Here is a 13,366-nt window from a genome sequence, read left to right on the forward strand (position 1 = left end):
GTGAGAATAAATTCTATAAATTTACTGTAGACAAAGAGAAATGTAACAAATCATGTTAATATCGGCGATCAGATAATATCGAATTTAGAAAGTAACTAGTGTTTACTTGATCGCGATCTAAATTACGTTAAACTGAACTTCAACCATTTCTTAGAAAGTTGAAAACCGATGAGCAAAAATCGCTACACTTCGCGTGTTCACTGGTACATTGAATGTGAAATTCCGGTTTTTATATAGATACCGTATATTATTTTACAACGCAGCCTCTTTTTTATATTTTCCCGAGAGACAAATAGACGTGGATGTATGTAATTTAATTTGTTGGGACTATATTCCATGGGGACCACTTGGTGTTGCAGTGAACAAACTGTTTCATTTTTATGTTTTACTTGAAGTTGCTGAACTATCCGTTCGCATAGATTCTCCAGGTACATTCTGTGTTCGAGGTCATTTTTTGGCAATTATTTTCTTGTAAATTGGAACCCAATAACTCTCAGCTAATTGGCCAAACGTACGTGACTGACTGAACTGCGACTGTAACATCGATTTCATATGAAAAAGTTCGATTTCACATCCCATCATTGGCGTGTCGCGAGTGGCGCGCGCACGCGCGTGCCTACGCCAATTAGTGCAGCTCCAGTTACCTTTAGTGGAGAGAGGAGATGCTTCGCTGCACTGGGCAAAGTCGTACTTACCTTAGATACGACTAATAGGGTTGTCAAAAATAACAAGATATAATAACAGTATGTTATAAAACAATTCATTTGTGTAGTGTTTTTTCGCCATGAATACTTTTAAGCGCTATGGTGTTCTATCAGTTGCCCTTGAGTGGGATATTCCGTGGTATATGTTGCACGTTTTAAACAGTTTTTTTTTAAGAAAAACAGTTTTAGTCTTACATCTAATCAAACAAAACTTGTATAATACCTTAAGTATGCGTAAATGTATAAGCATGTGAACGGGTCTGTGTGTATAATAAACTCTGTATTTATTTGTTGTTATAAGCGTGAGCGTTTTAGACTTTGAAAACTCAGAGTCATGCTAAAACATACAGTAAGACCTGTGTAGAGAAGGGAATTTAGAATAATTGTTTTAATATAATTTGGCCGCTGTTGAACACTTTTATAAGTTGTTTACTTAATCTGCTTCATTTCCATGACAATTTAAAAAACTTGTAACAACCCTACTTGTCGTGTGCCAACTAGCAACCACATTTAGCACTTTCTTCTTATCTAAAGGAAGTGTAAAGGTCAGAGCCTTATCGGTCTTAATTACGATTATTACCCCACAGGAAGCACGGTGTAACCGCGTTATGATTATAAAGATTCTAATTATCATATTTTTTCATTAAATGTCAGAATGTTATTTAAAGAGGATGCTTGTAATCATTCCAAAATGTTTCTTTATATAAAATACAATATGATTTTTGTAAGAATAATTCACGTTACGTCACGTACGTTTGTTACAATAATAGTAATAAGATCTTCTATAATAGGACGTGGAATTATTGTTCCCTACTAAGTATCTTATGTTTTCTAGGCCACAGAAATCTCTTTTGATAGCCAAGGCGTTAAGGGGCGGCTAGTCGAAAATTATTTATTTTAATTATTATAATAAAATTATTTAGAACTTTAGTTTCTATTTTTAGTATTAGATGTTGTGAAGTTATATTTTCATTTAAGTTTTTTTAAATTATAAATGTTACATATGGGGCATAATAATTTTAGAAAAGCTACGGTGAGTTTTGGCTCAAAAAATGTTAGGTAACACTAATCTAAACTCTATATAAGCGAGCTGCAACAGTTACATAGCCACTCGCCACCACATAGACAACATAAAACTCTATGGTTTATAGAGCATTTATAGATAAGTAATTAAACCACTAATTATGTAAAATCACATTTTCATATATAATAAGTATTCATATTATCTAAAAGTAGAATTACGAGTAGCATATCTCTGTTCGTATATCGTATGGGCCGTGATGATGTTCTTAACAAATATTTTTCTACGTTATGTTATTCCTAGGTCGGACATTTAAAAGAGTTATAGTTCTATATTAAATTTAGCACAGGATTTCAACGAATACGTTAGCAATAAAGCCAAAAAATATTATATTATTTTATTACAATGTATTAAGAATACAGTTGCAATAATCACAAATAACAAGATCAGCCACAGACTGTAACTAATTAATGGTAGTAGTTACTGTGGTTCAGGAATTACCATAAATTAGCTTTATTCAATAAAGATCTCTAAGCGAGATACCATCGCGTGGGCCTGGTATAACTACACATATGTACAGCTTCTATTTCAAGTCAGACAGCGAAGCATCTCTTTATTCCTGTATTTGGAGGGTCCAGGTGCTATCTACAGATTTCTTTAGTATGATATTGAAATGCGTCACTCACTACAACAAGAGCGTAGCGGAGGCGAGACGACATGCCCCCACTCGCCTATGAATATAGAGAATAGGACTGGTATATTTGTACAAAATATGGGTACAAAATAAGTTCCTACATTATAATAGTCGGGGATATTTAAAAAAAAAACAGCTTTTATTTTCCATAAACTATAGACTGTAAAATTATATAGTTCTTTATGGAGGGAAATAATATAAAGAAAAGTTAAATGCTTCACTTTATGTAGGCATATTTAACAACGTGTAATGACCAAACTGTGCTAGGTGTATAATGACAAATTTACTAGCAATATGACTCCATCTTATATCATCGCAACACAAGTATCAGACTCTAAATGAAACATATGTGTAGCCCCCCGTTGTACAGAGACGTCTTAATCACAGCCGTGAACTATGAAACGGCGAGGAGAGTACAATTAAACTGGGAAGGTCAGCGAGCACAGAATTTATAATTATTAATGAATTTTAAAGATGCTTATGAAATGAGAGTCAGCTGAGCGTGAATTATTTCAAAGGGGACTGGCATTACCCAGTAATGTACATTACGTTAAAGGAAATTGTAAAACAATGTTTTTATCTTTTAATAACACTCTTAAGCCTGTGTTTCGTAAAATATTACGCTTTGAACACACTATATTTGGGCCACGGATGTTGGTATTAATGAATGTTAACAATGCCTAAAATAAAATAAAATTGTCAAGCTTTACTTTTGGAGCTTTAAATTTATATAAATTTATACAAAATATGTGTATACAAGGTTCCGGACCACAAGAGTTGGGGATATTGTTTTTTTTAATAACCTTCGTTCCGGTTACCACAAGAAGTTTTTCTTCACTTTACCAAAAAATAAGGCACCGAGTTTTCTGGTAACACACGGCAATCTTACTCACGAGGCACATCATATACATATAAAGAGCTTAGACATATCTTAAGAAATTATATATTAAAACAGTATTTAATTTTCGTGAATACAAACAAGGCAAACATACCTTTGTGGAGGTCATGTCTATCATGACAGGGAATGCCGGAATCCGCGGTGGTCCCCCTTGCTGTTTGGCTAATTTGGCAAACAATCCGCCCATAGGAGCATCATTTGTGTCGTTGGATTGTACCGGCGCGCGTGGTTCTACTCCGAAACCGTTGACTCGGTGGAAATAGCTAAAAACATATTAGTACATTAATTAAAATTCGCTTAATATTTGATGGTGGGTTTGTTTGTTATCGTTGAAACTATCGATTTTAATTTAGTAAAGATAGTCTTCTAACTTCAGTTAGAAATAGTAGCAGCTAGCAGTTAGCAATAGTATTGTAATTGCTTCATATAAATGACATTCTTGAGCGTGAAGAGACGACATTTTGTAACGTATTAGTTAATGGCCATTCCGAAATAATTTTTGTTTCGCTAGGAATCCATCACCCCGTGTGATGTCTATCGTATTATCCATTATTTAAATCGTAATAATAAAATACTAATTAAAAGTTAATAAATAAAGAAAAGAAATACACATAAACATAAGTACTGCATATAAACATCTCAGGAAAAAATGAGCCCTATAGGCCAATAAACGAAGGTTTGTAATGGGCGATTTTATCAAAGAAGGCACCAATCATATATTTTAACATTGCTGTACTTAAAATTGGAGCTAGAATCGTGCAAAGTTTATTGAAGTGAAACTTCTTTATCGGCGTTGTAAAAAAAATCCGTAATTTTTTTCGGTTACGCGTCACTATTTACCGTTACGCGCCATCTTTTTCTTGTCCCTACCACGGTTGTTTCGAAGAGATTCGAATCCATTAATAACAAAAATATAACATATGATAACGACAACACTGATAGTAATAATTCTATTACAATTAATGAAATTCTGTAATAATCTTAGTAGTAATAAGGTAAAATGAAATATTTGTATTATTTGTATTCATTTGTTTGTCTTGTTAAACTTGTCTAATTTAACTTTATTTAACAAATTTCTGTAAAGTTACATATAGTAGATAATTTTTCGAAAAATAAAGTCATAAAGAAGTTTCACTTCTTACGTGTATACACTAGTACACGCACACATTTTTATTTATTAAAGTACACCACATCAAAAATTATACCTTGTCTACATGTAATTATATCTATGCAAGAATACATGACAATTATGGTGATAATAAATTTTAGAAATAATAAAAAATTACGCTTCCAATTTTAGTTTTTACTACTTAACAATGCGGATTAGGTACGCTTCACAACGCTTTTTTTTAAATAAATAAATTAAAAAAGAAACATACCGAAAACACGTCGTTAATAAATTGATTACTGCAATTCGGTGCCAATGTTTGCCATTCTCATTGTGTTTGTTTGTTTGAATAACACGATAATATAGGATCAAATACTACAAAAATATTTACCATAATAACATAGGTTTAACCTAATTCACAACCATTCTTTCAATACACGGTTATTAGCTAGTAGTCATTTGCGATTATCACTACTGTTTCAAAAGTTTTATGCAATATCCTTGAACGTTGTATAACAACGGATATCGGATATAATTATAGGAATAAATTATATGGAGATTATATTATTATACTGCCTTGGGTCAGGTATTTTTAAATAAAGTCAATAGGTTAGGAATTATAGAGTTAGTCGAGGTTAAAATGGTATCTGGACTAATGATAGGTTACGAGGAACTTCTATAGGTAATACTGTCAAGTGGAATTTAACATACCAGCTGCCCACTGATGTATTTTAAATTCGACTTAGGGTTCGAGAAAATAGAGTACCAATTCCTAAAAGGCCGGCTACGCACTTCCGAGCCGTCTGGCAATGTGAGTGTCTATGGGCGTGTCTATGGGCTATATTTATAAATATAAAAATAAATAATTCAGTGGCGCTACAACCTTTTTAGGTCTGGGCCTTAGATTTCTGTATCTGTTTCATAATAATTTGTCAATCTAAAAGGTAATTAGGGTCCCGACTCCCGTGCCTGACACACGCCGTGTATGTCTTAGGCCTAAAGGAAGCTGGTTTCCTTATGATGTTTTTCTTCACCGTTCGAATGAATGTTAAATGCTCACATAGACAGAAAGTCCATTCATGCACAGCCGGGGATCGAACCTACGACCTCAGGGATGAGAGTCACTGAATATTGCACTGGGTTTAAATATACAATTCTCTTTATTGTAAGTTTTATTAAAGTTTAAGATACATTTTAAGAAATACTATGTTCTTTTTCTTGTTTAGTTTTCGGGCGTTTCGTTTAGTTAAATTATATTTCTGGTGCTATAATTGTTTGTAATTGTAAATAATAATTAAAAAATAATCCATATTGGTAACATGACAGTTAAAATGAAATAAATGCGATTGGTACGCTTCTTTATTTAAATTATGGCCTTAAAAGGCTGTCATTTGCAAATACAACACGGTGGGGTATCAAACGTCAAAATACTGTCAGAAAACAATTCAATATGAATGATTTATTACAAAACACTTTCAATACAACTCAATTAGAACTTAATTTATTCAATATGAAGCAGTTATTTACTTTTGTTATCTCATTAAGTGAAACAATATTTATCACTTTGTGCAGGTGTTTATACACAATATTACCAATTCAAGCGTTATGCCCGTTAATTACGGAAATTTATGCCCTGTTGCCTTAAATCACGGGTCATTATAGCGTGTACGGCCCGTGTGACCAGCAAAAGACACTCGGGCACCGATCGGTCGAATCGTAATTAAATTTGACAGAGGTCACTGACCTAGCACCGTGAGATGAACAATTCATTAATATAACATAAGTTCAGACGGCGGTTCTCACGAATCATGATAATTTGTCGACTAAACGCGATCTGTTGTCGAATCGATTAATATGCAAATTGATTTGGGCATCACTAGGCGGTCGCTGAACTGAAGCGTACATATATCTTGTGATATTTATATGGTTATATAATGAGGCATATAAATCAATTGATAAATACATGTATTACATTATACTTGTATGAAGTTCTAGGCTTGGCTTTATTTGACATTTTTGATTACAGTTTCATCAACAATAATTTTGATTCAAAGAGACCGGAGGTGGTACTAATGTAGGTGGTTATAGGATGTTATAGATGTTGCATTATAGATGTTATAGGGCAATTGTTGGTGGGGGTAGTATTTTAGTGCGTATGGACAAGTCCCAAATATCCCTCCTCGGAAGGGTATGCATGCATTGCAAAAAAAATAAAAATTTGGAAAAATCCTAAAACCCAGTTTTAATGTCATAAAAGCCGTTGTGAATAGTGAACTAACCGTCTTAAAAACAAAATATTTTTCAGTATAACAACAAATTTTGAAACAGGAGCTAGGGCTGTAACTCACTCGTTAGTGGGATGTGTGTTGTATCTGGCAGCGAGCGAGCGCATTATGTCAGAGTAGTTGCGAGGCGGGTGCGCGGGCGCAGGGGGTGCGTGGCTCGGGCTGCCGCGCTCCGGCGGTGTGCCCGGGTATGACGACGTTGATGGCGTCACGCTGCGAGATCTGTCAAATCAGTTGTATTGAGGTTTCGGTTAAAATCAAATGAGATTCTGTAGATGCTACCTAGCTGACATTTAAATTGATAATATTGCAATGTTAATATGCCTAAAAGATACTAAGGCAATGAGTGTCCATGGGCGGCGGTATAACGGATCATCAGATGAGCCTCCTCCTGATGAGTTACATAAATAATAATAATTGCATAGTAAACTTTTGATCGTTGGTAATGTTTTGGCTCTCTGAATGACTTCGTAATACCATTAGTTTCAGTTTGTAATACAAGATATTATATTGTTGCAACCTCATTGTTTTTACCTGGAGGCGGTGGATTCGTGTGGGCTTAGCCGTTCGACTTTGACACTGGAGGCAGTCGGCGCAGACGCCGGCGCATGCGTTTGCGCGGGGGACGCCGCATCTCGGGCACAACGCCTTGCGGGACCACCACCGCCTTCACCTGCAACATAATTATTAATTGTTATTTTTGACAACCCTAACGAACATACATGTACGAAAAGCTTTCGTGATGTGATGACGTAATTTATTTCAAACTTTTAAAATATCACCTAATTATTCATAGTAATAATTAATAATGTTAGTATTTCTTCTCCGAACATTATAAATAAGCTGACTTTCCTTAAAAATAGGTCTAAATAAATTTTAAACCGTGGCTTATAAAATATAATTTTTTTCGTAAAACATTCCTTATATCAAGTAACAAAATATCTATACAATGCTTTAAATCTGTATTTTACGCCAAAGCAAAACCTTCTCGTATATAAGTGTTAATAATGTTGCAATTGAAGTCGTGTGATGCTGTTTGCTACCTATATTTACAGTAAGTTGCCCTTAACATTGACTTGTTCACTTGTGAACCGAGCAAAAATGTCCCATCACAATTATATCGTCCAAGTAAGGCCGAGCCACGCAACCGGTTGGACATCCCAACTTTTTACGAATTAACCTTAACATTTACGAGACAACATACCGTTGTCAGTTCAAATTTTATTGGGACATAAACGGCTTAAGTTTTCACCGGTGGTTCACTGTAAAACATATAATAAAACTAGAGGCCAGTCTAGATATTTATTTTATAAAATACTAGCTGTCTACCCATTCATTCAGTCGTAGCACGATGGTTTAGAAAGCTTTTCTCGTTAGACTTTTAAATGCAAAAATATTTGACGCGTATATAACAAATTTTTGTTACACGTATATATACATATAGTTTTTGTAGATGTATTCTATAAAACTGTGGTACATCACATGGCCTTAATAGTTTATGCAGCGATTATCAACTCTCATTTGTTTTTTTTACACCTTGTGTTACTTTCAGTTACACAATCGTAATTTCACACATATTTCTTTTTTAATGTTTTATAGCCTATGTTCATCAGGGATAACGTAGGGTTCGGATGGCGTCCAGGGTCCCTTGTGTTGTATGCCTTGTCGAACCCCAAGGGTCTATCTTATAGGCGTGTGGATTTAGTGGTTAGGGTCTCACTATCCCTCTGATTAGCAGAGGGCTTTGAGTATAGACCCAGCCCCACAGCCCACGTGTTAAGCTCGACATCAATGGCGCGGACATGCGGGACCGCATTTTCACCTGATAAAGAAAAATGGTTCTAATGGTGAAAGAATGGATCAAATGTCCTGTAGTAACAAAACTTTCCTATTTATATAAATATAGATTTTGGAAATAAGTACATATCTAGGGTTTGGTAAGGCCCTCGGCCTAGTAGTGTTGACTTCTAAAAGAATGAAACACAACTTATTAAAATATCAGTCTTAATGTAAAGTCAAATCAGAAAGACGCATTATGTCATTACGCCAACCAGGCTCCAGAAGATAAATCATATCAAAAAGATATATGAAAATTGTTTTCGTTTTTACAACAAACTCCCAAGCTAAATTAGAGAATGATTCAATTAAATTCAAACCTCTCGTTAAACGTAAGTAAATCAATAAAACTTTTTTATAAATTTGACGTATTTTTAAATGATCCTAATCGTTGGGATTGATTTGCTCCAGTTCAAACAATTTGGAAGACTCAAAACTTAGCGATTAAAAAAAGTGGTGGAGAGTTTTTTGCCCGCTCTAAGCCCTTGACTTGCGAACTGGTAGAGAATGTAAATTTAAAATTAATTTAACATCTTTTCTGTTGACGTTCATAAGTGTATTTGTTTACCTATATAAAAAAAGTTGTTTTGAGTTTATAATAATTAAATATTTAGGAAAAATCTAGGTTTTTTAAAAGTATAATTTTTATATGTCATTCTAAATATTATTTATAATGTTCTATTTGTAAATTTTTAATTATCATTATTATTTATATTCATTATTTTATTTCACCAATATTTGTTTATAATATATATTGATTTCCGTATTCTCAGTAGTCCTATGTATAACTGGTTGGTGCTAGTATAATCTGACAGCGGCGCAGTGAATCCTGGCTTAAAACTGTTTCTAAGACCTTCTGAACTAAAATGCATACAATTGTGAGAATGTACTTTCGAGTGTCCTAATCGTATTAAGGAATATAAAAGTTTTAGTAAGTTCAAGTAAATAAAATCTGTAATCAAATAAATACATAGTTTCTGGTTAAATTTTTCTGCATTATGAAATAACGAAATTAAGTGATGGCAATCAGTTACAAGATTCCATATTCTGTGTATTTTGTAAGAATCGTGGAATTTTATCTGATCATTTAAAACGTCACGAAAGTTAAATTTAATTTGTTAAATGGAAATATTTTTAATCGTACATATCCTTATTTGTAAATTGATATTTCATATACACCACACAGTTTTCCTTCACCGTACTAATGAGCGTTAGTTGAGAGTTAAATGAGCCCGTATGATAAAAATAATTCAGTCGTTCGAGAGAAGATTCGAAGACAGAAATCGAACATGGTATATTGAGGTTCGATAACCAAACGCGCTTCTAAGAAACTGACTCAACCGTAAAAAATGTAATGTACATTGTGAATGCATTTATAATTCCTCTCCAATACTATTCCTTATATATTTATTATCGTTGTCAAAGTTTTTTTTTTAAATTTGCTGTGATACATATTAATGTGTAATTTTGTGTTAACTCTTACGTTATCAGAAATATACGCGCCTCACGATCCGTAAAATCGTTTTACTTAACTATGTAAAATAAATTTACTTTACATTGCGTAAAGAATGTAAATGCCTGTTACATTTTAATGTCAGTTAAAAACTCGGGTGACCTCTGTGGCATCTTGCTCACGAGATATCATCTATACATTGACACTGTTTGAAGTTGAAATATACCCGCTTTTCACCAATCTACCATCTTAAGGTAAACATGTCAAGAAAATGGTCAAAATAACACCACATAGTTAACTTAAGGTTCTAAGGGTAAGTCCCTGTAATCCCCAAATAAACACAGTAAGGCACTTCTGTCTTCTGTGACTAGCAGTAACTGTTATCTTGCCCATAATATATCCCTATAAAAACTAACCAGTTACGTATCTATAGATTTTAAAAAAACACTTTTTTAGTAGTTTCCAACACAAATTAATTGCTCATTATTCATCTATAATAGTGTGAACTGTCCTCTAAAAATGTTGCCGGTAAAATTATGACATTAATTGACCTCCCAGTTACCACACAATAATGTGACATTATAGTAATAGAGTCATTTGTCTTGATTAAACAACTTATGAAACTTTTTACTACGACCATTTTGTCATGATTAAATCTTTAAAACTGGTTTTATTTAAAGTAAGACATTGAGTTCATTCTTCTGAAGTTCATGAAGATTATTCGAAATACTTAGAAAATTTGCGTTAGAGTTTTTGTGGCCAGCAATGTTAACACAAATTTCAATATTCAAAAAAAGAATGTGAACAACAGGTGTTTTATGTTCGAATATTTGAAATTAAATAAAGATTCAGATAACTTCGAGTTGAATAAAGGCAACATTATTACAATATAAATTTCCATTGTTAAATAACAATGATAGCTCTATTTACTATGGCTGTAACATTTTCATAAGAATAGCGTCCCACGTAGGCATAATCTTAGATACGTTATGAGAAAATTATTTCAAATTGACGCGCTTTGTAGAGACGTTATAAAATTTATTATTATTGATATAATAATGTTATATATTTCCATTGTGTTCTGCAAACTTGCTTTATAGATCAAAATATTAATATCTATATTAGGTAAGACCACAAATCATTATGGTGAATTATATGAATTTGTAAAAAGAATATACGGTATTGCGAAACGGATCTGAAATTTTTAAATCAATATGAAAAACGTACAAGAAAAAATAAGTAGCATATTTTTGTTCAGCGAACCTGTAGTTGTGTTTTGTAGTATTATTATATTATATATATGTATTTATTCCGTAACTTTTATGAGTATACAAGTAAAATATTTTTATATTTTAAGTTCACTAAAATTTAACTATATTTCGATTTGATATATCCTACTGTAAGATATATGAAAGCAATTAATGCGATAAGCAGAAAATTTAATTGTTAATGACATAATATAAAAGACCTAACAGCAAAAGGTCAACCAATTAACTGGACTTGATTAGAAAAACTTAATTATAAAAAGCTGTACCGAAGATATGATAACTGTCATAAAATAAATCTTCCAACAGCCCATGGGTAAAAGTTAATTTTGAAATATCGATCGTAAAATCTCTATAGGATCATGTGGTAATTGAACGGATGTGGTCAAATATTGTCAAGGTAAGTGATGAGCGATGGCTTCCGGTGGCAAAGTCTTGACGTTTGGAAGGAAATGGCCACCGTTAGTTTTGAGTCTCTTGAAGGCGCTATAATAAATGTAAATACTGACTTGCGGTTGCTACAGTTTGAGAGGAAATTAGTAATTTGAAAATCTTCATTGATAAATATTGAAATCGATGATTCATTCTGATGGTAATTTCATTGGATATAACTTGGTGACAACGTGGTTTTGTGTAATGCATTTTAAAAAGCGACTAGTCAATAATCAATATAGCGAATTCTAATGATTGTGTTTTTTGGAATTGGCCATGTATAAAGATTGATAGGGAAAAAAGAATAGACAAAATAAATGATATATCTTTAAGAAAAACAAGTAAGGTAGCAAATGTCACAATAAAAATAAATAAACTTAAGTTGACTGGATGAGGCAAGAGGAACAGAACAGTGAAGCAAGGGATAGACCTGATTAATGAAACAGCAGGTACTTGGCAGAGATTAACACAGTGCAGACAGAAATGGCATTTGAAAAAGGCTTTTGCCAAAAAAGAGCACACAGATATCTAGGAACGAATGAGTTGATAGAAATTATGATTTAAATGCTAATTGTCTGAAATGGCTTTTATTATGATTTTGGTTTCTTCCATTTTATCGTCATTTGACACGATTAACCAATAACTATGTTAGCAACAATAATTTTTTATTTTAAGAAATGTCATAAACACATAAAACGTAATTATTTTTCCGTATGAATATTAACAAAGTGCAATTTCTTTCTGAGCTTTATTTATAATACTTTTATATTAACCTCGAAAGGGTGGAAACATGAAAAATCTCTCTTTATATGACCTTTGTGTAAAAGCCACAAGCCACACTTAGGGGTCACAAGCGTCGTCAAACGAGGTACCGTAATATCCACCTGACCCCAAATGACGACACGTCTAACTGATGCTTAACGTATGCACAGCCAATACGTGATTGTCTTGTTGAGTGGTTTTGGATATGGCTCCCTGTGAATGTTGTACTCGAGGCAAAACTTAAATTCCTACCAAAATCATATCATTCTGACCTGGCATATAAGAAAAGTGGAAAGGTACAAAAAAAGATGTACGTTATGACACGGAAATTAATGAAATCTAAAATAAATTCTTTGTTAACTCGGTAACGCAAAATGAATATAAAAAAATCGAATTAACCGTTTAATATATATCGAATGGACCAACCAAAAATATTTATTTAAGCTTATAAATACGAGACCGGTCTAATTTGAATTTGCAATAATGTAATCTAGAACTTGTCATCATAAAACACTTTTAAAAGACTTTACTAGAGTTCGAAGTCATTCAGTCCCATATGCCGTTGGGACACAAATTTGAAACATATTTGTACTGGTTTCACCTTTTGACTGGGCTATTTTTGTAGACCTAATCAAACAATTATAAATAATAATTCCTAAATACAAACTAACTTAACAAACAATGTCCTTGCCAGCGTAAAACGAATTCATGTAGACAAACTATAACAATAGAAAGTACAGTGCCAACTTCGCTGTTCTAGTACCAACATTGACGCAGGACAATGCTTGTTGACAGTTGACATGTACCGCGCTAACAACTTGCCACACAAGGAAACAGGTCTAAGCCGGAAAAGGTTCTATGATTAGTCGAGTTCATCAAACTACAAGAACATGATATATAGGTGTCGC

At 33.1% G+C, this 13,366-nt stretch overlaps 1 protein-coding gene across 3 annotated transcripts in view; it reads right to left on the bottom strand.

The window, feature by feature from the left end:
- LOC123710227 overlaps positions 1-13,366 on the bottom strand; it is a 195,482-nt gene that overhangs the window by 31,805 nt on the left and 150,311 nt on the right. For all 3 annotated transcript variants that reach the window (XM_045661995.1, XM_045661997.1, XM_045661996.1), the window contains 3 exons: positions 7,245-7,383; positions 6,774-6,932; positions 3,412-3,580 (listed from right to left, as the gene is read on the bottom strand). In XM_045661995.1, coding sequence (XP_045517951.1) covers positions 3,412-3,580; positions 6,774-6,932; positions 7,245-7,383 — 467 coding nt within the window. The remainder of the gene's footprint in view (positions 1-3,411; positions 3,581-6,773; positions 6,933-7,244; positions 7,384-13,366) is intronic.

This window comes from Pieris brassicae, chromosome 5 (assembly GCF_905147105.1).
Source record: "Pieris brassicae chromosome 5, ilPieBrab1.1, whole genome shotgun sequence".
Lineage (NCBI taxonomy): Eukaryota > Metazoa > Arthropoda > Insecta > Lepidoptera > Pieridae > Pieris > Pieris brassicae.